Consider the following 26,610-nt stretch of genomic DNA (forward strand, 5'->3'; position numbering starts at 1 on the left):
ACCACACATTTATATCGAGCAAAATGACCTGTCATCTTGACTTTCTGACTAAGAAGAGGACTGTCTTGTACTGCTCATGTGTTGACCTCTTATAGACACACCTTCAGTAATTTGGTACAGGCAAGATCACCAAGCACACTGCCAGATTCCAGCACTGCATGCTTTTTTGTTGTTTGCTGGTTCTTAATCCAGTCCTTCAAGCTCTTACTCATAAAATGTGGTGTCCCACTCACTGGAAAATTTTTCATCTGGTACCACTGGTATTTCTGGGTCTTCTCTGCTGCCTTGTGCCTCCATGCAGCCTCCACGCGAAATGCAGCATCTCGGTGTTGTCTGCACCTAGCAGAAGAAGAAAAAGCAACTTCTCTGAAGATGTGGAGATTCTGATTTGGTGCATGTAAAGGCTCAAAACCGGCATCTTCAATAGTTTAGCAAAAGTCTTCATCCAAAAGACCTGTCAGTCACCATGGCTTCATTCCATAAAAAAGCATCAAGGATCATTCTGCAGGATGGAAAGAGGAAGCTCTCCTCTGGAGAGGCTCTCAGCACTGACCCTGGGAGGCAGTGGTTCCTCAGCCCTCCTTTCCACCCGAAGGGAGAAACGTGACCTCTCCTTTTGCCTGACTCAGTGTCAGTGCTCAGGAAGGGGCCCACGTGAGTACAAATTCCTTTGACTGTTCAGACCCTATGGATGGAGCCGTGGGGCTAAGAATATACTGCAGCATAGGGCTCTCTTTTTCTTCAGGGGAAAGACTGGTTTTCATACAGCACCTTTTTATCTGTAAGGGGGGAGAGAGTTAAGTATTTATTTACTTATTTCCTTTATTCTGACCAGAGCTGAAACCTTGATTTTTGCAGTGTGCTTCCTTTCTCCGGCTGAATCGTTTGTATGCATTTCACTGACAGCGTATTTGAAAGCCCCGCTTTCCTCCAGGGGGTTTACAGCCAAACTGATGCAAACTCTTTCTTCTCAGGTGCCTCACGATCATCTGTCATCCAATGCAAGCCAGGAGGCAACTGCCCCAGCAGACACAGAGGCATGACTAGGCAGCTCTCCCCTCTATCTGTTGCTGAAGATTCTGCTGCTCCCATTCTTGAGCTGCAGAATCGAAGTCCTTCGGGAATCTGTCGGCACAGCAGAGTCGAGAGGCAGAGCAGATCAGGTAGGCATAACAGCCACATTCCTGGCGTCACAGCATGCCTGCAAAAGGCCTCTTTCGTCTGTCTTTTGAAAGATGGTGCAGAATCCGAGCATGTTGACGTTGGTTTACGGTGCTGCGAACAGCAAAGACGCATGAAAGTCCTTCCTGTACCTGTGTGCAAACTGGGGTTAGACGGGAAGGAAGCAAGGATGGGAGGAAAAGGCCTGGGCCTGAGTAGGTACATGTAATGTGTTAGATATCTGAGAAATTGTAAGGCCAGTAGGCACAGAACATCTTGACAAAATAATTAACATAAGCACACAAGTTAGTTTTTACAAAGTGGTTATGTTTCCTCAGCTTCAGCCTGGCCAGAGACCAGGACCCTTAAGAGCCGTGTTCCTTCTCAAAGACATTGACAAAATCTCAGCTCAGACCATGAACAGTGTGGTGAAGAAGAAGGGAAGGAGCAACAGGTGGAAAGATATCTAGGGAAGACCATCGCAGTTCAGATCATCGATCAGCTGCACCTCAGGGCTTCCATCAGGAATGTGTCACCCACTTCACTGCAGGAGTTTAGATCAAATGCACCTGTAGGTAGGGTGAACACACTGACTTCTTCACCATGATGTCCATCCATCACCAGCTGGGATGGGATGGGCGCAGTTGCAGTATCCAGCCACAGGCCTTTGAGTCTGTTGAGGAGGAGAGAGATGTTAAACGACTGAAGTAATTTAACTGTCCAAGTTCTTTGGAAGACTGTGTAGATACTGTGAGCAAAAAGGGGAGGAAGAACAGGCTGGATCTCCCTTGCGAACTGGAATTGTGGGAGATGAACCTTCCTCTTGTCACTTCACCACCGATGGCAGCAAGAGTCAGCCGTTTTCTTCTTGTGCTGGAAAATGGAGGGATCTTGTACCCCAGGAGTACTCTTTTGATGGAAAACCTCAGAAAAAATATTGGAGGTGATTATTGCTGCAAAGACTGGATGATACAGCATCTTGCAGTAAAGATCATATCTAAAATACCAGAAACCTGATCTGTTCTCATTTTTGCAGCTGTTAGGCTGAAATAACTCTGTGCATGTTAGCACTAGGGTACATCCAAAATCAGAATCAGTCTTCTCTAAGAAAGGACTTCAGGTCACTTGAGAAGAGAGTAGTGCCTTGTCGTCATACTCTTCGAAACATTTATTTCACATTTATTAATTTCCCTTTTATCCTGATCTTCCCTTTCTCATCAGTGTGGTCTAAGCAGGACTGACCTGACAGGTAGGTAAACAAATATAAAGGGTATTATTTTCTAGGATGTAGTTGCCAAATAGTCAAGAGTTCAGAAGAAAAGCTGTAGGTTTTGGTTTTCCACATCTCACTCTTCTGAAAAATGAAAGCAAAAGGCTTTTCTGTTACCATCTTGTCACAGAGACATCACAAGCAAGAATTGTGTTATAGACAGGACTGTGCAGGGGTGCTACTGCTAGCTGCCTTTCAACACAGTTTGCCATTGACCAGTGTCATCTCTGTGTGTCACCTGCAGTGTCATCTGCATTCTTTCCCTGTCATTTCATCCTTGTTGAGTTCTGAGATTGCTTCTGTGCTCTTGACAGGGTGAGTCTGTTGGTTTATTTCAGACTGAACTAAATGCAGACACAAAGGATTTCTACTACCTTGCTAATTGTAAAATGCTATCCACCAAGCATTTTGGCTGATCAATTTGTTTTCTCCTCATTAGCATATAATTTTGTATCTGAACACAGGTGCTACTTTCTAGCTTACTCAAGCCCCAGCTTCATGACTTGGAAGTCCTTAAACCTATTTAGTATGAATTGTGTGCCTGCTTGCCATGTGTCTTTGAGTTCAAGCCCTGTCATTATTCTTAAAGGTATTTCTTACCTTGTCCTTTTGATTATTTGGCCAAGATTTAGGTGGCATAGCCCAAGGATTTGGAAAGCAGCTGTCAAGCTACTATGGCACTTTGGCCGGGGATCCATCTTAATTTCGCTTAGATTAAATGTAAATATCTAGTCTAGGGAGAGCTAAGCACCTGCAGTGGGCTTAGATATATATGAGAATGAAATCAGCTACCTTCTCACCATGCATGTCCATTATCATTAAATATGAAGGAGCCGTAGACAACATGTTTAGTCTGAATACACAATTACTTACTAACTACATTACGTGGGATGAGTCCTGCCCATTAAGCACTTCCAAGAACTCCCCACTGTATACTTAATCGGGCTAAAACTTAACAAAAGTCTTCTAAGTCCAAGGCAGGACTTGCAACAAGTGTTTATTTCTGTGCCTTTCCCTAACATTCAAACCTGGGACTGTGAAGTCCAAGTCAAACGCTAGTGGTAGTGTCATGCATAGTAACGGCAATTACATAGTTATTTGGTAATTGAAAAATAGAAAGCATGGATAAAGGTGCTTTAGTCTTCTGTTATCTTATGATTATTTTAACTGTTAGCTGAAGAAGGGCTAATTGCATGGTAGTTTTGCTTAGCAGGAAAACCTGCAATTGGATGTTACGTAATTAAGCCATCTAACTTGCAAATAAATGGTAATTTACCTTTTAATAGAAGATGTCAGTCATTATTAGTATCATAAAAATATCTATTTTTCTCTCAGCAGCCAAAGAGAATGCTAAAATAATGCTTGCTTTTTCAGGCCTGTGTCTGATTATCCTCTGGATGTTTTTAATAAACCTGTAATTTTATTTAAATTCTTGATTCACCACTAAACAATGGAGCCACTGAATACTGACTATTTTTAGGAACAAAACACATCATACAATCATAAAAAGCTCCATATATTTGTTAGGAAAACTCTTGATTGCAAATGCGCTCCCTGCTACGATGAATTGTGGTTCTTTAGATGCAATGTCAGTCTAACGTAATAACTTGGAACCTTGGTTTGACATTTTGTTACGGCTGTAGCAGAAAGAGTAATATAAAAAGAAAGTAAACCTGAGTCTGAACGGGTACCTTTTTCACATTTAAGTTGAACAGTGTATGCTCTCACTGCAGTGGATCATCTATAGCTCCTCTTGACATCAACAATTTGTATTGTTTCTTACATACATCACATCATGTGTTGACACGACTGATAATTGATAGTAATAGTTAAGAATAGCTGCAGGTCATGATTTTTAGAAGGAACTCCTGTTTCTTCTATCAAACTGATGTAATATGGTCTAATGAGGTAAATGGTTGGGGCTGAATGAGGCAAATTTTGGAGCTGCCACCTGAGCTTATGGGGCAACAGTGTCAGTGCTCCTCAGTTTCCAGCACAGTTCAGTCTGTTGTTTTCAGCTGGGATCTGTGAAATCAAGATAGGTTTAATGGGTTACACCTCTGGAAGATGTGTCTGGAAGAGCAAGTCACCAGTCAGGAAGATTATATTCTCTTCTGCTAGGAAATCTCCAGCAATCTGCTAATAAATCTCAAAAGTACTGTACTAAGATGGGAAATGACAGCTTTCTGATTCCTCCTTGTTTATGTGTAGAGGTTTATTCTAGGCATGCCAATCTTCAGTTTCGTCCAGTTACCTTTTTTAACTTCAAAAATGTAAGTACACTAACTTGACTGAAAAGAGCCTTTCTCTGCTTGGGTATATAAAACCACCAAACTGTTTCTTTTTCCCCTCCCAGCTTGCAAATAAAAAAGTGATTGTTGAGTTAAAATCTTGACTAATAAGAACTTCTTCCTGGCTCAGACAGCTTTTACGTTGTACACATGCACAGTAATTGACTTTATAATGTCATTGGTTCCAAGGGATGTAGCTCTATTCTAGAGGTTTGGCTGACAGAAGGCAAAAAGGGCTGATAAAGGGAACAGTGGCAACAGCTTAACTGTAAGTTTTTTACCTCAGGCATCAGTACTGTGATTTTTTTCCTATCCCCTTGAAGTGACAGAGAAAGTATTACTGAAGTATTTCTGCGCAGGATTTCAGTGTTTGTGGGACATAGAGGAATTATAGGGAGAAGGCAAGGGATGGTTTGTGTCTGGATCAGAAGGGGAGACTTTGCCAAGAATTGTTTTGAATGCATTCATTATGTGTGCAACTCTTCTCTTTTTCTACTTTTTTTTTTTTTTTTCCAGGAGAGGAAGGAACACAAATGCACACAGAGAGCAGCAGCCAAGAAGCTGAAGGACAGACACGATGCCAGTCTTGCACATCCACATTTCTCAAGCTTATCTGGAGATTCCTGATCATTTTGTCCGTCTCTTCCTCCTGGGTTGGGACCACGCAGTTTGTCAAAATCACGTATGAGACCTTTGACTGTCCTTTTTTCATGACTTGGTTCTCAACAAACTGGAACATTATGGCTTTTCCCATTTATTATTCTGGGCACCTTGCAACTGCACAGGAAAAGCAGTCTCCAATCAAAAAATTCAGGTGGGCTTTATTGTGGCGATATCCCTTTAAACAACCTGATTTCTGTGGACTGAGGTCACTGCTCTTCTCCATTTGACCCTTGGTGTGAGAAGGCAGAATAAAGGCCATGCTGCAGAAAATCTCATTCATAAATAGCTTACAGAAGGCTAACAGATGAGTGATATATGCTTGAAAAAATGGGTAATTGATTGTTAGAGTGGTTTTTTCCCTGAGTTAATAGGTCAGTAATTTGCTTATAATCTTGCTATGTTATCTAATACCTTGATATTTTGTGTTCTTGTCTGGGTCAGGTTAATTAATCTGTTCAGGCCCATTTATGATAGACCAGTAGTATGAAGTGCATCCACAGTGATTCATAGTTGGGAAGAAATGCTCAAAGCTGAGGAGATGGTTCTCATGTGGAAAACCATAGCTTGCTCTCTATGCTCAGCAAGTATAGCAGGATGAAAACTGCCCTTGCTTCCCACTGGATCACAGCATGGAGGAAGAGCATCCTAGCAGCCTTCTCTGCTCTCTTTTGTGTGGGGCAGGAATTGGAGCAGGTGGTGGACTCTTGGTTTTCCTCCTCCTGTAGCTCCGAGGGGGGTAAGTTGGCATTGCTGAGTGGCTGTCATCCTCAGGGACTGATGTGAAGGCTTTGTTCCATTTTCTGTCAGGCTCCATGTGGAACCACCTCTTCCTCTGAATTGTGAGAGCCAGGGGAAGACATCCCTCTAACTCCAGTCTTTTCTTACACCACATGGCTGCATGTTATAATTGAACTCTCAACCTCAAGTGTAAAGGAGCCCACAGTACTAACTGTAACATTAGTCTGCAGAGGTAGAAATTTATAAATCCCTCTTCAGTAGCTACTGTGAAATCATAGAAATACAAGGTTAGAGGGGGACCCAAAGAGATCACCTGATCCAGCCACCAGTGCTGCAGCAGGACCAAGCTGGCTTAGCTTCACTCTAGCCAGTTCTTAAGCAAGCTGCATCTAAAGTGTGCTCAGGGCTTGGAAGTACCGCCACACTCTGGGACAATTCATTCCTCAGTTCCTCCCCCACTTCCATTATTCTACTGATGGGACAGTGATGTAGAAGCGGCTTTAAAAGATGGATCTAAATTCAGCTTGTGAAGAGGTAACACACCTTGCCCATGAAGGGAAGAAATTCACAGCATAATTTTGAGCTGGGACCCAATTCTGTTACTCCAGTGCAGACTTGCTTTGAAAACAATCTTACTGACTTCAGCAGAATTGTTCTGCAAGGTATTAACCAGCGTATGGCCCGTACCTTGTTCCCGTTGACAGAGGATTCAGCACAGCTGTCATTGAGCACACAGGGAAGTCAATTTGTGACTGTCAAGCTGGAGCGTAGCAGGGCCATATTCTTCCCTTGGCTGCTTTCTGGGATGTAATTTGGCCCTAAATAATCATCTCTGTCAAATCAGCGTGACTGAAATTGAACAGTTGCACTTAATTAACTGCTTCTCTGAAAACCCTAGTGCTTTGTACATTAATGATGCCTTCATTCAGATTCTTGCCGGAGTATTTGTGAGAACATTAACAGTGTCAGCTTGGCTTCTGGGCATGGGGTAAAGTAATAACAAATGCACAACAGGTAAGGAAGAAGGTGAGAATAAATATCCCTGCGGGTGGATCCTCTGCCGTTCGCTGGTTGCTTATATATCCATCAGAGCAAAATTCTGGGCATTTGTGGCAATACATAATACAAGTATGCTTAAATAATTGATGCATTTCCCAGGCTGTTAGGAGTTCAGATTTTAAAGTTCAGGACACATGCTTACATGCCCAGAGGAAGTTCTGCACACACGGAGATGTGAAGTAGGTTTGTGAACGTGTGGAAACAGCAGACAGGTGTTAGAGCTGATGGGCATCTTCCCAGAGTATTTCCTATTCTAGGTACGTCATGAACTCACATCCCAAGGAGGAGGTAGCTGCTGGCCGATACTGACTTTATCATAGGGACCAACTGCTTGGTCTGCGCAGTGTTATGACTTGGCAAGTCACTCTTCCAGTTTGGGTATGGGAATGAACATCTCTTCAGGATGAGCCCTTGATTTTCCCATGACTTAAAGAGTTGAAAAGCATCATTTGTAGTTTTTAAATTCAGAGATTTATAGACAGATTTAGTTCAGAAGGGATCTTCGGAGGTCATTTATCCCAGCCTCCTACTCCAGAACAGGGTTATTTTCAAAGCTAGGTCAATTGTTTGTGTAACTGTTTGGTTTCTTGATATTGTTCCTGTTACAAGGCTTTTTATTACACTTTGTAAGATTTCTTGTTGCTTCATTTGCTGATCTTATTTCTGTGAGCTAGCTAATTCTTGTTAATAAATCCCATTCTGCAGCGATTCCAGGCCTGTCTCAGAGTCCAGGGGTGATTTGTCTTTGTGTTTCGGGAGGATGTAGTTACTCACTAGGAGCTTTAAAGACATACGGCTTTTTGTCCAGCAGATATTCCCAGTGGATCAGGACAAACAGTGTCTGTGATATCTTGGCAGAGATCAGTGATCATGCGAGTGACTTGCAAAGTGCTGCCCGAGGCTGGCAAAGCTGAATAGGGCCACTGTTACTTTAATAAATCCCACTCAGAAGGGTGGAATTCTCAATCTTTAGCTTTAGACTGGCTTTCTGAAAGGTTTATAAACTTTGAGATTGTAAATTGTGTATTTCTTACCTTTTGCATTTTACCTTGGAGATTAAATTTTGTGGTCTTAGAAGCTAATTCATGGTTATTACCACCCCGCAGCATTTCAGTAAAGTATCTTGGTTGTCTTGGGGCAGAAGACACAGCTCTTGGTATCCCCTCAGTATTGTAGATAAAAGGTATGTCTTACATAAAGAGCTTGAAACGCTTTGCATTAGTGGTGGATAAAATGATCTGAAGCTTAGTAAGCTCAGGAATAGGAAATCTAACCCTGCCGGTTCTCCCACAGCAGAAGATACTCCACAGACTGGACACAGGATCCTAATAGAGTTATGATTTGGAATAGGTGAATGGTATTTTCAATGTTAATAAATTTTGCCTTGCCATCTGCCATCTTGGCTGCTCAAGGGCAAATACTGTGGCAAATTCTGCCAGAATAGATCCACAATGCAACAGCTGAGGCTAGCCCTACCCGGCGCTATGCAACCTTGAGGCACTGGCTAGGAAGGGTGTTGGTAGATGCAGGTTTAATAAATATGAACATGTTGGGAAGAGTTAGTTTTCTAGCAAGAACAATAACAAGATGTGAACATCGCTTGGAGTAAAGACAGGCATAAGTAAGTAGCTGGCATTTGCTGTCATCTGCAAGCTTGTCACCTACAAATATCTCCAACTATGTTGCAGCAGTAGCTCAGTCCAGCTTTCTCAGCCGCTTACAGAATCGCGCTGCAAATCTAGATCTTCACTGCAAAGTGCTTTTCAGAGGAGAGATGAGGATCTCTATTGCTTGAAGATGCTCAACCCTGTATGGCTTAACAGTAGGGAGGAAGACCGTCAGCACAAAACCAGGGCAGCTTCTCTTGGACCATTCCTGTTGGGAGACAGCATTCCTGCAGTGCTGCCCCCAGAGCCAGACACTGCTTTTGTGAGAGGTTTACACACAATTCCCTTGCCTTTGCTCCAGCTCTTGCGTCGACAAATACAGCTGGCCAGGCTCTTTCATAATGTTCAGACTTGGTCAGTCCTGGAAAACAGTTCACCAGTTCCACCATTACTCTGTTTGGTGTCTGTCTCCTGAAATGGAGCTGAAGATATTTTATCACAGCAAATGCCATCATTTAGATAGAAGGACCAAATGACATAGTAACAACTTGCGCTCACAGAAGGTCCTGTGGTGCTTCTTGCTACCGTCATGGCATTGGTGTCCGTGCCAAGTTTTAATCCAGGTGATGTAATTACATTTGCCATATTCACGTTACCTCAGCTAGCATGTTAGCTCTGTTTTTTTTCTTTAAGCTGTTTTAAAACCAGCTGCTGCATTACAGTCCAGAGTCTGCTGTGCGTCAGGGGTGAATAAACTCATTCTTCTGCAGGGGCTGGCATTAGAATAACTAAGAGGCAATGCAAGCTATTTAGTGGGTGCCAGAGGCAAAGCTACATGACTGCCTGAGGTGCTGTAATTCCTGAGAGCATGGCACACTGCCCAGAGCTGATGGCTACCTGCAAATAAAAAGAGCTATTTATGTTAGAGGGCAGGTTTTAAATAGACTTCTTGTGCATTTGGAAATAGTTTGTGTCATAGTTTCAGGGTCAGCTGCCCTTAGACATCTCTGTCTTTAAGTCAACAGCCTACACATTATTATCTGTATGGGGAGGGATCCATGGAGCCCTCTCTCCTGAGCCCAGAGTTTAATCACTGTCATATCTGATGACTCCTGCAAGTTTAATTTTAGTTGCACGCCAAAGAGGCTGAGTTAACCACTGAGCATCCAGCCCTCACAAAGCCCAAGGCAATCTACTGTAGCCTTGACTGGGAAGATAAAGTATTCTCCCTATCTCCTCATTCACTGAGCATTATTCATGGAGTTCTCCTAGGCATGGAGGTAAATTCATCAAGTCTCTGTCTCACTCGGCATGACCCTGTCACGAGTCTTTGCTGTATTTTTTTAATTGAGAAGGGAGGAACCGCTGGCCTCTGGTTGCATGGTCATTGTACACTGCTGCGTGTGATGGAGGCTCTTCCATCTGCTTAAACAGCTTGGGGCCTGTGAAACATTTCCAGATTTCTTCTCCTACCTGTGAACCTCCCACTGCATCCAGGAACTCAGAGATAAGTGACGTCTGCAGGGTTGCCACAGCTGCCTCTCCCAAATAGTCAACCAGCCCACAGAGTCCAACCCAGAATGATGGCTGCATCACTGAGTCTTCCTCCTTCCAAAGGCTCATAGTCAGGGGACTTTGGACTCCATCCTCCTCACTCTGCTCTGAGTTTGTCTGTGTGCAGACATGCCAGGGATCTGCAGGACAACAAAACCTGAACCATTCTGGCATCTTCCTCGTCCTTTTTGGCTTTGGAAGCCCTCCCCATGAATGGAGGAGCAGAAACAGTGGGCTTATTCCCAGCATCTCCCTGGCAGTGGGGTCCCACGATGGATGACTGGGGTATAATTTCCCATGGCATATTTGTAGAAGAGCTTTTCCTGCTGCCTGGCAGACTCCACTGGAATGATGTACTTGGATGGCTTGGCTGTTGCCTTTGTACGCTGTCAGCGTAGCCCTGGGGCACTTAACTGTGCCCTGCATTACTGTAAGCAGCCCACGCACCTTTCTTGTTTTAACACAGCACAAGCTTGTTTCCTCTAAGACAGATCCTGACAGCTTCTGAGACAGGTTGGATTTACAACTGTGTAACAATCCAATCATGCATCAGAACCGATGGCAGAGTTCCTGCTGGGTTGGAGAGAGCAGGCTCCATACAGGTCTGTAGTTCATGTTACAGATCTGTTCTTGCCAGGAGATGGGGCGTCCTGGTTCTGACGTCATGTAATGGTGACACAGCCATGGCATGTCCAGGTCAGAGGCCACCTGTCTTGAAGTGAGATGTCGTTGAGCTCAGAATCACCCTCTGCATCCACCCAAGTCTCAAGGGGAGAAAAACATCCTTTAAACATAAGCTGCTCTATCTGCATTCAGTGAGCATTCAAGTCTGTGAGTCCATCCTCACACAAGGAAACTCATCTTTAGCTCCTGTTGAAATCAGCGATACAAAAGCCTACAGTCAAACTTAAGCATTAACTCATTTGCTTCATTGAGTTTGCTTTGCATCTCAGATAAATGATACTCACCACTAGCTGTTCTGTTTCAAGGTGTAGTGTTTCTGTTCTGATCTTTGGAGGACAAGCTGGCTTCTGAGAACACTGAGCTCAACTGGAGTGAGGGAGATAATTAGCAGATCCGCCTGCCTGAGTGTCGACTTGTTGGACACCCTGGCACAGAGTTTGAGAAAGGAGTTTATTATTCCCCGAAATGACTGCTTTGTAACCCCAGGTCGTTGTAGTGGCAGTATGAAATGAGTGGTTATTAAGTAGAGTCACAGAATCATTTAGGTTAAGACATAGCCAATCTCAAGTATTGCGAAGATGTTATTATTCTACTTTCCTCAAAATGAGAGCGATGGTTTCCAATCTTAATAGTAAAAAACTGCAATATTTTTAACAGCAGAATTCCCCAGAATTACTAAAAATGGTTTAGGAGTCCTGAAAACAAATCTGTCCTTAAAGGCAAAGCCAAATCAAGATAATTATTACACTGGCGCCACCACCCCCCAAAATAACAAGTGTTTTTGACTTCACGTTGCATTGCAATCTTTGAAGTTACTAATTAGTTCTACATAATTAATGTTTTAGCAATCTTCCAAACACAGCCATAAACAGCTGTGAATACTTTGGGGCCCTGAGGCCTCGTGGCATTTAGATTAGTCCCTTAATGTCGCTTCCTAAGGATGTGTTGCAGATTAACGGTACCGTGGTTTGCTCTGTTGGTGTTTCAGTTGTATGAAGCATTCACTTGTGGGCCCTCTCATGTTTTAAATAGACATGTCGGACAGCCTGCCACGTCAAGAAATGAAGCGTACTGGGAGTATCTTGAGGAATACCTTTAACCAAGAATGAAGACAGTGGAGTTGCTAAAAAAACAGCCTTCCCAATTTGGGAAAGGTAGAGGTGTTTCAGGAGGGGTGCAGTGATGTGGCTTTAATCAAGCTGCGTGCTTGAGTAGTTGGTCTCCCCTTAGCCTGTGCAGGGACCACTTTGCACAGCAGTGCTGTCCCCGAAAGCAGTGTCTTCTGAGCTGACCCTTCCCTTTCGTGAAACCCTAAGAAGTGAACAGCTCACTTCAGTTGTATGTGACACAGCGCCTGGGAATCTGGAGATTTTGCTTGCAATTTAAACCACAAGGAAATGTCTAAACAAACACAACTTTTCACTGCATAATAAAATAAAGCTGTTAAATACCATCCCTTCCCTTTCTCACACTCTCGTTTGACTGGCTCGGTCCCACTGGCTGGTGGCTGACTTTCCCACCATAGTGATGTGTCTGGCAGTATTTTTCACTGTCTTTAGGCAATTCTTAAAGCTTTCTTGGCCATATGTGAGAATATATTTCAATAAGAATAAAAACAGGTTTTGGAGCAAAGCAAGAAAAAATTGTCAAGCTACAGAAATCTTTCAAGAGAAGAAATTGCGGTTATAATCCCTCAGTTCATGGCCTCGAAGGCAGAGTCTGAGAACTGTCAGTGCATTACAGATTAACCTTCATTTCTGTGTGCGAGTCCCTGGGATTATTGTTGCGTAGGAGTGTGATTATTCCAGGTAAGTTACTTCTTTTCTATTTGTGAAATTGCTGTTTTAGGAAGATTGTACGTTATTTTGTCTGTGTGATTTAAACAATTGATTCTTATGGGTGCATGGAGGAGTTAGGAAAAGCACTTAATTGAATGTGATAAAAGTCTAATGAATGTTGTGTTGGAGTACGCGCTAAGGAAAATCCTAGCTGAGTTTTAAACTCTCTTCTTTTCTTAGGGAATGCAGTCGGATTTTTGGTGAAGATGGTCTGACGCTGAAACTCTTTCTTAAAAGGACTGCTCCCTTTTCTATTCTGTGGACTTTAACTAACTACCTGTATTTACTGGCTTTAAAGAAGCTGACAGCCACAGACGTCTCTGCCCTATTCTGTTGTAACAAAGCTTTTGTCTTCTTGCTTTCTTGGATTGTGCTGAAAGACAGGTTCATGGGAGCAAGGGTAATGACATGCCTGATTTTCAATTCTCTCTTCTTTTCATAATTGCCTTTAAATCCACAAGCTGTTGTGCTGCCATAGTACTGCCACATTATGGGGTGGGTGTGTATGTACATACATACACACCATGAAACCATTTCTCATTTAATTTTATGATGCAAACCTAAGCCTGAATATCGGTTAGAGATCTCAGACTCCAGAGATAATTTGATGTGGGAATTTCAAGAAGCTATTACAGCTAAGTGTAATTTGATAAATTAGAATAGGAGGACTTTCAGTTCATATAAATCTACTCTGTCTTGGGTTACAGTGCTGAAGTACAGTCAGTTAATGTTATTTTAAACTTAGTGATGAATGCTTAGGTTCTAACCAAAGCAATTTTATTCCTTGTTTGGGTAGATAGCTGTTTTCAACATGCAGTGTATTTTTCTTGTGCCACCCTGTTACTTTTTACACACACACACATACGTGTGCTAAATTTGGTTTAAAAGGAACAGCAGCTGTTTTGCATGAAGGTGTATTTTGTGCTGAAGCGTTACAGGACTCACTGGCAAGTAATATGGACCTTGGAAAAAGAGAAAAAAGAACTCAAGCGAAATGATGTGCGTCTGGAACTAGGGGAAAGCAAGTGTGTTTCTTGTAATTTTACATACACCAGTCTCCTAATATGCAGTAATTTAAACTGTTCACTTTATACCTTAGCTAAGGAGTAGCTAGGCTTTCTGCCATTTCTGCTGATGCGGATTCCCCCATTGAGGTGGCTCAAGGCCCAGTGGTTGTGTTGGGTACCATCCTGACGGAACTATCAAGAGCCTTGAACTTCATTAGGGAGTGGCTGGGGGCAGGTGTGATGCCAGCAATTGGATTTGAGTGTCCTGATCCATCACGCTTTCCATGGAATTCATCTGAGTGAGTTTGTTTTTTAAAAAAATGAGCACAGCAGCTTTTTTATTTATTAATAGCGTCATAGAAGAGTTCAGGAATGAAAGGAAAAGGCATCCTTGTTTTACAGGCATCTGTCTGATCTAGCTCTTGGAGCTGCCACCAGCACAGTGAACAGAGTGCTGTGCTTGGGGTTTGGGAATGGAAGAGGAAATTGTTTAAAGTAAACCAGTTCTTCTAATTTCCTGGTGCGACAGGGCTGGCTGGGAAGTTAGTAATGACATGGGGCCTGAGCACCTCAAGACACATGTGCTGTCACATGACTAAGCTCTTGGGTAGCCATCGGCTAGGAGGGTTTTGTTGGATGGGCTCAGTGGAGGGTCTGTCCAGGCTAGGCAATGTTGAGGAGGTGTACCCGTGTTTCACAGACCTCAGCCACATGCCCTTGAAGGTAAGGACACAGATGTTTTGACTTGCAGCGCTAAAGGCAGACACCTGTGTCTCTATTTCATATACAACTTAAAATACAGAAGCACCAGGTGAATGTGACCTACCCTCAGCCTGCTGATGACTTAAAGAATAAGCAGGGTCTGAAATCCTCAGTTCTCTACAGAAATTAACAGGAATGGTAGGTTCTCTGCCCCTCGATTATCAGGTTCCAGCTGAAAAAATAGGAAATTTTGTACGCTTTAAGCTAATTTTTGTCTCAAAGCAACATCTTTCTGAAGAGCAGGCATAGCTCTTGCATTTTCCTAACCTACTCCCTTAAAGAAACCTAGATGAAAAACACTAAAGCTATTTTCAGTTATTATTTTTCACTAACTAAAAAAAAGTTACTATAAATATGCATTAATATTAATGCTGTAAACACCATGAGGTTTGCATAAGAAAAACCTGGCAGAAAAAGTGAGCAGCAAATTCTGCACGTAAAAGAAACTGTTTTGCTGCTAACTGGCAGATTCTGGATGCACATTGCTGGGAAGGTAATTAACAGCATTTTCCACCAGCCCTCCTGCCAGAATAACACTTAATGATGTTAATGACCATGCAGGAGAGTGTTTGAGAACTGAAATACAACAAAGCAGCACGGACCCAGCCCTTCTTTTGTGCTTTGAATGCCTCTACTGCTTTCACCCCCCAGCCTCTCAGAGACCAAGTGTAATTACGATATTTAGACAGTAAGGAGACAAAAAGAAATAAGGGCTTAATCATATACTGTGAGCCAGTGTTTTTGGAAAAGTACTCAGCACCCAGGAGCACGGCCAGTTTTTCAAAGGAGCTCAGCTTCAGAGCCATTGGGCACGTCTGTGGTGCGTCGGAGGTGGGGATGCAGCCAGCACCTGTATATCCAAGACAGCTTTCATCTGCTTGGGCTTGAGAACCAGCAGTCATCAAGGCTCAGTGGCTCTGCAGCGGATTCCCAGCATCACCAGCTCCCTGTGTTGCTGCAGGCAGCCTGTGAGCTGACCGCAGAGCCCATGCGTGTGTGGGACGGGTGCATGGGAGCCACATGGCCAGCTGCCTGAGGGCTCTGGGGTCCCCTGGCTGCCTGCCCATGCACTGCTCCTGCACACCCTGAAATGCAGCTGCCAGCCAGGCTGCAGGGCTGCATTTTCAGACGGGCTGTCTAAAGACAAACCTGTCTTGATGGCCACCTTATGGTATGGCATATTCTTGCCCATGGAAGAGTTGGCTAGCTGCAGAAGGACTGCTGGGGGCTGCACACAAGGGTTCGGCTGCCCTGGCTGTATTTGAGCGACCCAGAGTGTGTGTTCTGCAGTGAGAGCCACGTGCCGTCAGCGGCAATGCTGTAGTGTGGGAAGAAGCTTTCACCCAACCCAAGAGAGAAGAACACTAGCTGGAGAAAGAGTATTCAGATGAGAAGGACGTATATGGCTGTATAGCTCTTTACCAAAAGGAGCAGTGCAGGTAGACCTTGGGTACCTTGAAGTACCTACTGCCCAGCACAAGGAAACAGCACAATCCCTGCCTGCACCGTAATCATTTTCGCTTGAACACATCTAGTGTCTCCCAGCTTAATAATGTATCCATGTTACACTGAGGCTTCTGGAAGTCCAGACAGCTTTGGCTCAGAGCAAGCACAAATGTTTTAAAAAAGTGGCATATTTGGGTAGTTTTGTTGGCTTGTGTTGCTTAGATTTAGCCACGTGCTTGAATGCTTGCATGTTTGAGCCCTTGGTTGTGTTTCATCTGGGAAGTTGAATTAATACTTACTAGGTAGGTATGGAGCGGTTTGGGGACACTTTTTCCCCCAAGAAAAGGTTGACTAGCATGGAGGGAGGTTTCTTTACTATAGCAACTCATCTTCTGCTGTGCTCCACATGGGAAAAAAATGTTCCTGGGTAAAATGATGGTTGGCCTTGCTCTCTTCGGGGTGGGGTGGGGGGAGAAAAAAAGGTGGCAGGCTAATTTTATTCCTTACCAAGGAGGCTCCTACCCTATTACATTAATTAAAAGCCTTGTTTAAGAAGCTGTCAGCTACAACAACGAGTTTTGCTTTGCTGTGACCTTGCTGCTTCTTGTCAGCTTACAGAAGCCTGCAGGATGTGCTCTCAGGTTTCTAAAGAAAACGCATGACAATCGCTAGGCAGAGGTTAACTGTGCTAATGCAGTGGTATATAATTTGCAGGAAGAGCCTTGAATGTGAAACTTAAATAATGTTCTTGCTGTTTTCTAGTGTCAGATTTATCTAACGTCTCATGAGATGGTGCTCCATGTGTGCCTATCATTTTAGTTGTTTCAGGGAAAAAAAGTGCTTGGCTTTCTGAATAATTGGATTAATTTAGGAAACTGGCTCTAAATTTGGTGTAGTCAGACTGGGAAGATGTTTTTCCGGATAGGAAGAACCTATTGGGGATGGTGGACCTACTCATTTTCACTAATACAAGGAAAGGACTCACTTGCTGGTTCTGAGCGATGTGTGCATGAAGAGTTAAATCTCAATCCTTTCCCTTAGAAGGAGGGGATAAATACATTGGACTTTTCTGTTTTGCCTTGTGGGAGACGTTGCTTGAAATGTTTCAGCTGAAATATTCCAGCTGACAGCTGAAATGCTGCATGTGAATCTGTGTGCAAGGCAAGATGCGTAGTGCAGCCTGAGATGAAGCCTGGCTTCATCTTTGCAATGTAGCAGGGCAAAGGGGGACTTCTGGAAACTCACAGGAGGGGCCATGCTGATGGCTGAGAGGTCCTGGGTTTAATTCTCTGTTGCTTCAAGGCTGGGACTTTTGTGGTAGTTGTGTCTTGGCATAAGCTGTAAGGAGAACAGCAGTATTGCACAATTATGTTACTAACAACCTGCTCACTAAACCGAAGGTAGGAGAGAGAAGTTCTGTGGGAACTGTGCCTGCCTAATGGGACCGAAACATTCTTTTAAGAGAATTTAACTTTGTTTTACTCATAGGTCCTTGGGTAGGTGTAAGGTCAGGGATCAAAATAAGCCTTGCTGCATCTCGGGTGATGGTATGTGTGTCCTGTGCCAGATGTGCCCTGAGTTTCAGCAGGGTGAGCAGCCCGGGGTGATGTCTTCCAGCACCCCAGCTCCTTTAAGGACTGAAGGCCACATTCCTGTTTAGGCACTGGAAAATGCAGCATTCTCCCCTGCCCTCCTCAGCAGCTTGCTGGTGAGAGCTCTAAGTCCAGAGACGGCAGTCTTGGATCAGTGTCCCTCCTCCAGGTGAAGGGACTCGAGCCCTCCTCCAGTATGGCCTGACTGCTGGGATGTGTTATTCTGGGAAGGGAAGGAGGGAAGCCATCTGGTGCCCTCTTACTAAAGTCCTTCCAGATCTCATCGAATCAGCACATTACACCTGGAGACTGCGAGTACATATGTGACTCCAGTCCTTGTCAATAAGTTTTCAAGTGCCATTTCATAGTGAATTTGGAGGTATCAATGGTATCTTTGGGTTTAGGTGACAGCTAGGCAGCTTTGTTGAACTGTATGTTGGAGCTTGGGTGTTTCAAATAGAAGTGAGGTGGGATATAGACATGCACTGTGGTTTGTGACTGCCTTGGACACTGCGGTGCCAATGAGAGGGGAGTGCCTGTGTGCCTCAGTTACTGGTTAAATAGGGCTAATGGTGAGAGGGAAAACACTTCAAGTTGCAACCAGGAGATCAGTTCCCCAGTGAAGGTGTTGGCCTAGGTGGGATTTAGGAGCACTAACATTTTGACCTGTAGTCTGAGAGATTGGCTTTACCCTGGGAGTTGATTCCTGGTTCCCTGTTGTCTCCCATGTATAGTCACCTTTACCTGGGTCAGGCATGTGTCCCCATCCTGTGTGTCCCTTGAAATGGTTTTGCTCTCCTCACTGGCTCTGTTGAAATTCTTGTGTGGGATTTTTGTGCTTATAGCCTCAGTCTAGCTCACATCTGCTTCGTATGAGCAGTAGTGGGTTTTCTGGGGCTGTCAGTAAAGCTGTGTGAGATCTGAAAGTGGGGCTTTTCTGCAAAAGGACACGTGGTTTGATCAATATGACTTTAAAGTGTGTCATGTGAAGCGTGAGAAGCTTGTCTAGTAGTAAATGAAGCTTCCTGGAAAACCTCATTAAACAAGTGTCCGTCTCACGTTGGTGTTGGCTCAGGAGTTGTACCAGAGCCGCAGGAGCAAGAAGGCAAAATGCCCTGCCTGGCTCAGCAGTGGAGTTTGGGAGCCAGTCAGTGTGGCCGTGATTGCAGAGGTTAGTGCTGTCGAGGTGAACTGCATTGTATGAACCGGGGGGCCTGCCTTGCCTAACCGCTGGGGAGTTGTGTGATTTAATGGCTATCTGGGAAGAGAAAACAGGGTCTGAGCCTTAAATGTTGCTGCTGATTCTGTAACAGCCAGCTTTGGGTAACTGCATTTGTGCGTCTTCTGCTCTACACCCGGGTCTAGTACATGAACTGCCTTTTTATAATGATAAAATGTTTAACGCAATACTGATTTTTAAAAAATCTCTGGAAAACCCCCTATCTTTGAGAAATAGGGCTGTGATTTTCTACAGGTTCAAGGAAGCACATTTTCCACTGCAGTCCGTGGAAGCTAGGCATTCAGTGTCTTTGAAATTCAGATTCTGTACTTACCTGCTGAGGGCAATTAGGAAGAGGGAGGTTTTCAAAGAATAAAATATGTTAGAATCCCTACCACTTCCTTGAGGTCCCTGGAGTCAAGACCCAGGATTTCAGATACGGAGTTATTATTTCTGTTATTTTTCTTTGAAGCTCCTTAGAACCGCTATCTGGGCTTTCAAATGAGGTCAAAAACCTAAGCACAAAAGTAAAGGCTTCGTAAAGAAATTTGGTCATGTCTGTCCAAGAAAGCTGGCAGTGCTGTTAGGAAGTACCATGCACAGCTGGAGCAGACTTGGAAAAGCTGCCAGTGGTACATTGGTATTCAGCAATACTGGGGTCATTCTCCTGGACTGATGTCTGGGAAGGTTGGCCTTCTAAATGTTTGCATTTCAAGTCAAATTGGTGGCATTGCTAAATATTTCTTATGTTTTATAGTAGAGCATAATGTCTTAAAACGTCTTGATCTTGGAGTCGTATCTCCAACGTGGATATTCAGCTTATAAAATACTCAGTGATGGATGCTCTCTCAGTAGGTCCCAGGAGAATTTGCAATGCTTTAGATCCATATCGCTAGCAGTGCATACACTTTCATTATGTTTTACATCTCTCCCAGCCGTACATAATTTTCCCTATTTAAGGGAAAGCAAGAAAGCCTCAAGTCAGAGAAAGGAGCTAGTGATACTCATTAAAACCCCATGCAGTGATAATCTCTTTCTGTGTAATGGAATTGCACTGAGCTTTACATTGCTTTGCTTTGTCTGTGCAGATAGTTGCAGCAATAATGGCAATCACAGGAATCGTAATGATGGCATATGCAGATGGTTTCCAGGGTGATTCAATTATCGGGGTAGCATATGCTGTTGGATCAGCCTCTACATCTGCATTGTATAAGGTAGGTCATAACTGTTTATTAGTATTCTTATATTCTGTAACATGGTGGTTAAAAATGCATGAGTACAAGGTGAATCACTGTAAAAAAAATGTTTTGTTTTATTCATCCCTCCTGCATCATTCATACTGTGACCAGGCAATGTCACGATGTCAGGAAATCTACTATGAGGGTAATTAGTTGTTAGCTGCCAAATAGTCAGAATGACTTTGCTTTATGAGCCTTTAATGAGATCTCCATTACTATGCTGCAAGGAGTTTAGGATCATGTTTTAATCATTTCCTGCCACCGCAGTTTATTGACACTATTTCGAAGGGACTTGCCACGTGCAGCAGGGAGGAGAGCCTGAATGTAGTGCTGCCTTCCCTGAGCGGGGATGCACGGCTCATCCCTGCTCTGCACTGCAGCTCTCTTGCATATTCTGCGCTCGTGCTGGGCTTGGAGCCCCTGTGTGTGCCTGGTGCAGGCAATGCATTAAAGACACATAGGGCTTTGCCCCCTGCTTGAAAGTAGTGGCTGCTCTTGAAGGGGAGGGGCGAAGAAAGCAGGGACCTGTCTGGGTTAGAAATAGGCTGGGCTAAATGTGTATGTATTGTCAGCCTGGGGAGGGCGAAGTGTGTGTAAAGAGGAGCAGAAGTTTGGAGTTGGTTGTAGTGGGATAAGGAGCTGCCTGCCTGCTTTAAACTTTGCTTGTCTCGCTTATAAATTTGTTGTGACCGAGTCACTCAAAATGCATGAATTTAGGCCCATGTAGGACAAATTCTCCATGAGGCTTGTGCTGCCTGTGAATTTGAAGCGAGTCCCTCCAGGCTAGGCTTTCCTCTCACGGGCAGGTTCATGCTGTGGAAGTCACCAGGGTCCTCTCACAAATTCTGACAGTGCCAAGCAGGGCAAAAATCCTGTACCTTTGTTGCATGAGTGGTGTTGTCCTTGGGCTCTTAGTTACATTGGCTCCTTGTTTTAAGCTTTGTTGTAAGATTCAACCGTCCCCACAGTAATAGCATGGCATCCCCCTCTGCTAAAATGCAGGAAAGGGCAAAAATTGGACCAAAGATCCCCTTGCAAAACTCATCTGTCGGAAAGAGCCGAGTAGTGCCATGCTGTGCTGGTCAGGGCTGTCCTGTGTCCCACTGTCCTCAGGGGAGTGGAGACTGTGTGGGAGAACGTTGCATCCCATGACAGGCATGAAGTCTAAAACCCTTCTCTCTCCTCTCCTTTGCAGGTTTTGTTCAAAATGTTTCTTGGAAGTGCAAACTTTGGGGAAGCAGCTCATTTTGTTTCTACCTTGGGCTTCTTCAATTTAATTTTCATCTCTGTTACCCCTATCATACTGTATTTTACAAAAGTGGAGTACTGGTCCCCCTTCTCTGCCGTGCCATGGGGTTACCTGTGTGGAGTAGCCGGCCTCTGGTTAGGTATGTGATAAAAAATTTACTCATTTTCCTAGCTTCTTCTCCATCCCCCCCCACCCCTCACCCCCAGTACAAAATTAGCCTCAGGTACAATTTTCCCCCACCCCCTTAAGCAGCAGAGCTCTCACTGATCAAATCTGATCCCTGTGCAAACAGGTACTCCTTGAGAAGTTTTATTAATACTTTTCATAAGAAGCCATAATACTATTACTAATAGCAGAAAATAAACATGAAGCAGTCGTACTAATTGTCCGCTTTTCATCTTTACCTTCCTACTGTAGTTTCATTGATAGTCCCCTGTCTCGGTCTCACAGCTTAATTGCTGGAGGTCTGATTTCAAAAGGCTGCATGTACTCAGTGGGTTCCTGGCACGCTCCGGGGGGGGGGGGGGGGGGGGGGGGGGGGGGGCGCACTGGCACAGGGACCCACAGTGCTGGGGCACCTTCCTGTGGGTGCTGCAGGGCTCTGGGCAGAACTCGCACAGCTTTTGCGTTGGCTGCAAAGGCTGGTGGCGTTTCACTGCCTGTGCTCTTCACCTCCCCTCTGCCCTGCCACAGCGCTCCCTCTTTCAGAGCCACAATTGCTATCTAGCCAAGCAATCTGTTGGATTCAGCCCAGGGATATTTTGATTTCTAGGTGTAACAACATCCTTTCCTGTAGTAAAGTCTCTATTATTTTGTAATTGAAGATGTTTTTGTCTCCACTACAAGTATATTAAATGGAAACAAAGAGGATGTCATTGCCCAGCACATAGCCCATCTGCACAGCCATCCTGAGACATGGTTGAGCTGACAGCAGAGGTGCTGTGAGCACCTTGAAACCACTTTAAGCAGAATTGCAGCTGCTCTGCAAGGCCCTAAGGGTCAAAATATAGGCAGATCACTGGGTGATGAATTATCCCTAAGTGTATAATCCCATCCCTGCAGGAACAGCCTTGCAGAGCAGACAGACTTGCTCCTTATACGTAGGGAACTTACCAGCAGGACCAGGTGGTGGGTGATCAGGGGAACCTGGGGTCCTGTCACAAGCACACAGCACCAGCCCCTGGCTGCAAGAGCCCCCTGGGGAACGGTATGAAGGGGAAGTTTTTGCGGTTTGCTTTTGATCCCTCGAGGAAATTCAAGCTGCCTGGAAATGCTGTCATGTAAAATAATACCAAATCATAAAGGTGTTGAACATTTGTACTTCTGTCAGCTTTCATTTTGCCTTCAGCGTGGCAGCAAGACCATGGTCTCACTCCAGTCTGCTTAGTTCACAGGTAACTTCATCAGCTAATTGTATTGAGCGTCCTTTAGATTATGAGCTCCTGCTGATAACACCTTTGGTGTATGGTCCCGCTAGAGGGGTGGCAGCCTTTCGCCTGTGAAATGTCCTATTAAGACAAAACCAACACAGTCTCTGGTGAGAGAGGACGCTGGGAATCACCATCCTTCTGGCAGGAGGAGAAATGATGACTTACGGCAGCAAAACTAGGTTGTTGGTATCTGATTAAAGCGTGCAAAAACCTTTGAAATACGAGCGTCATGAGCTCAGCATTAGAGTTTGTGAAAGGATGTACAGCCCTCCCTCTTCCCCCATGCAGAGCTTCTACTTCTATATAAAAAAAACAGAAATCAGTCACTTTGTGACAACTACATCATTGTGGTGTGCATACTGAGCATATATCATACTTGTAGGGTCAAGGTAGAGGAAAAAGAAAAAGTCTCACTAGTGTTTTTCCCCATAATCATGTATTATTTTCTCTGTTTTTCCCTAGCCTTCAATATTCTGGTTAACGTTGGCGTTGTGCTTACATACCCCATTCTGATCTCCATCGGCACAGTGCTCAGCGTCCCTGGAAATGCAGGTACAAGTACCGTGGTCGTTGGTGGGAAAATAAGCACACAGGCATGCAGACAGCAGGAGCAGTGTATTGTCTGAATAGTCAAAAGCTGTTGTCACGTATTTCAAAAGCAGATCAATCTCCTTTGGCTTCCATAGATGCATCTGGTGATGGTGGGTGTTTCAGTTGGTGAAAGCCTTTGATATTTGTCTTGCCTCCTTTCTCTTGGAGCAATGGAATGTGTCCATACCATGCAGAGGAGAGGGCAGGCTGATCCCCAACCAGCAGCTCAAAGCTGCTGGTTGCTGCTGAAACACACCAGTGTCGGTGTGCTGCTGTGGTTCAGCACCTGCGCTGGTGACTTGCCACACAGCAGCAAGGAAGTTTTCTCCAGAGTCTTACCTTGCTGAATAACCTCTGCTCTTCCAGTCTCCTCCTCCACTCTCTTAGCCTCGCCACTCCAGATATTTGAGCATATTTTCAAAGAAACACCTTTTTTTAGGGGAATGCAGGTCAGAGCTGTGAAACAGTCATTACCTGTAAGAAACTGCTGAAGGGCTCAGATGCGCTGTTGTTGCTGGTTGTGGAGTTCGGAGGCTGGGCCTGGAGGCACTGATTCCAGCTTTCTGACCTGCATGCTGCTGTCTCCCCATCAGTGGTCTGTGCAGCCCAAGGAAATGTTATGCTGATGCAACGTGCAGTTGGATAAGAGTTACCATAACGTACCTTCCCTCAGAGGAGAAAAGGAAACCTTGAGGCTTTAGACCAGCCTTACAGGGCTTCCTCAGAGCCTGCATGAAGGTGGTGAGGCATGGAGGAGACTTGGCACTTTGAGTACTACACTGTCAGGGGTCACAGCTGTTCTCTAAACTAAAGGAGCTGGTCACTTACAGGATTGAGAGCAACGTGGCCGGTATCACAGCCAGAGTGCGACATGCAGGTTACAGAGATGTGCCAGGCTGGTCTGATGCTGTAGTTCATCCTGCTGCAGTTTTGATGACATTGCTGTTCCTTCTTCACAGCTGTGGATCTGTTGAAGCACAAAATGATCTTCAGCGTAGTGAGATTGGGAGCCACCATCATCATTTGCATTGGGTTTCTGCTCATGCTGCTCCCTGAGGAATGGGATGAAATAACCCTGAGGTTCATCAACAGCTTGAAAGAGAAGAAAAGTGAGGATCATGCCGACGACATCACAGACTCCAGCATACACACGAGAAGCAGAAGCAGAGCTAATGGGACAGTGTCTATACCACTAGCTTAGGGCTGGTGGACTTTTAACTGCACGCGGATGTATATTCTGTGAATATAGCTTAAATTTCCTCACTATCTGTATGCTTAGAAATGACATTTACTCTGGAATGGAGATGAACTGTAACATAAGAGAAATACATCTATAATAAATGTTTACATTTATACACTTATCAAGGAACGGCTGTACATAACTACAATAAAATGTTTTGTAATAAAAAACACGTAAGCTTTTGTCTTACTGAACGGGTGGGTTTATAATAGGGATCAAGTCTACATCATTTATCTCCTTTTGCTGGCAAAAGTAGAGCCCATTCTCAAGGATACAAATCCCGGATATTTCCAGCTGAATCTCAAAATTGAACATGTTGACCTACTTTCAATAAAGTGACCTTTCCGTGAGGTAGTAGTTTTGGAAAGCCATTTAAACCTCTCCTAACATCTTTGATAATTCATTTCTGGAAGAGGCTGATGTTCCCCTTTGGTACTAGGAATTACCATCAAAATAAATATTCGTAATGTGCAAAACATTAATTTTTCATTAAGTTATGTTATTGTGAAATATACAATAAAAGCTGTTTCACACACAAGCTGGACATGGTACAGTGCTGTTAGCCCAGAGACACGGCACTGCAAGCTTGTCTCTACTGAATGTTGTGCCTGCAGCCAGTGGAAATCCATGGCTCAGTACTGACATGCTAACTCACACGACACCCAGGACATCACGGGGGGCAGTGGCACTGCTGAGACACCGTGCCTCCCAGTCTGGTTGGAAGAGAGAAGTCCATTGCTGAACATAGGAGAAAAGCGTATTTACGTGAGCTGTTGCTAATTAAAACAGTTTGAACTAGTCTGCAGATTTGTAGGATCTCTACCTGCCCTCGTCACCCAAACCGAGCAGTTGAGCTGATGCTGATCATACCCTTGACTCCGGGACTGCTGCTACACCCTTAGCTGGCTTCACATCTTGTCCGAGCCTTTGCTAAAAGCCAGTCCTGCTCATGACACCCGTGGTCTGCTCCAGCCTGTGACCATGTAGCTGCAAACATCTCATGAACTTGAATACCCATAGTTTTGCCCCTCAAATGCGCCAGGCTCCAGTACTAGCCCCACATCCTCCCAGAGCCACGCTGAGCTCTGCCTCTTGCCAACACCAACTTTCAAGAGGTGGCGCTGGGTTTTGGGTGCCTTTAGTAAAGCCAAAACCAGCCTTACTTATCTCTTCTCGGCCCTGGCCCCTGAGCCGCTGCACTCCCAGCTGAACAACAAGCATCTCATGAGAGACTGAACACCCCGAATTGCCAGCATCCCTGGGAAACATCAGTTCCTATTTTCTAGAACTTTGGGCCAAACAAATATTTTTCTTAACCTCCACCGTAGAAAAGCCTTTCAAAAGCCAAAACAAACCAGCCAGCCTACCCAGTTTCTTCCCTAAGCCTGGCACTGCATAATTCAGGCTGGCTGTTTTCTTGTAGTGTTCCTAGGATCAACCATGCAAGATTACTTTTATTTGAGAGCACTTGATATGCAGACAAGCACTTGTTTCTATTATTCCCTGAAAAAAAAAACAAACCACAAAACAAAAAAACCTGGAAAGTATTGGAGATTTCTGTGCTCTACTGGTCTGGCCACTGTTGTGAGTTTGATTAGCAGCTAGTAGGGTGGGTTTTTGGTTTTTTTTGCCAGGAAACAAAAAGAAAAAAAAAAAAGAGAAAGGGTTTGTTATTAATAATGCAAGTTGTATGATAGCAAGAGCCCACCCAGCACAAAGCTGCCGTTTGTAGTCGGGGCTGGCTGTAGGCTCACCTCTCCTGGAGGACATCCTGGCTGGCGTGTCCTGGCGAGCCCCTCATGCTGCCCTGCTGCGTGTGGGGTCCCGTGTGAGCCCCGTGGTCTGGAGAAGTGCCCTGGGACAACACTGGCTCCAGGAGCAGAGGTGGCAGTGACAAGGCTGGAGGGTGGCAGGCAGCCAGCCTGTCCCCACAGCCATTAGGGCTTAATACTGCTGCAAAGCAATGCATGT

At 44.6% G+C, this 26,610-nt stretch overlaps 1 protein-coding gene across 2 annotated transcripts; it reads left to right on the top strand.

Annotated features, from left to right (window-relative positions):
- Positions 1-980: 980 nt before the first annotated feature.
- On the top strand, positions 981-24,946 carry SLC35F4 (solute carrier family 35 member F4). 2 transcript variants are annotated; one of them, XM_027803525.2, is made up of 6 exons: positions 981-1,163; positions 5,239-5,536; positions 13,046-13,265; positions 19,980-20,105; positions 21,325-21,517; positions 23,271-24,352. In XM_027803525.2, exons 1-6 carry the CDS (start codon positions 1,040-1,042, stop codon positions 23,432-23,434), a joined length of 1,125 nt encoding a protein of 374 aa, XP_027659326.2. In that variant the 5' UTR covers positions 981-1,039; the 3' UTR covers positions 23,435-24,352. The 2 variants fall into 2 exon arrangements, with proteins under 2 accessions (XP_027659326.2, XP_055573218.1); XM_055717243.1 differs by lacking the exons at positions 981-1,163; positions 5,239-5,536 and adding an exon at positions 24,359-24,946 and having other exon boundaries at positions 12,391-13,265; positions 23,271-23,360.
- The last annotated feature ends 1,664 nt before the right edge of the window (positions 24,947-26,610 follow it).

The sequence above is a fragment of the Falco cherrug genome, chromosome 7 (genome assembly GCF_023634085.1).
Source record: "Falco cherrug isolate bFalChe1 chromosome 7, bFalChe1.pri, whole genome shotgun sequence".
NCBI lineage: Eukaryota > Metazoa > Chordata > Aves > Falconiformes > Falconidae > Falco > Falco cherrug.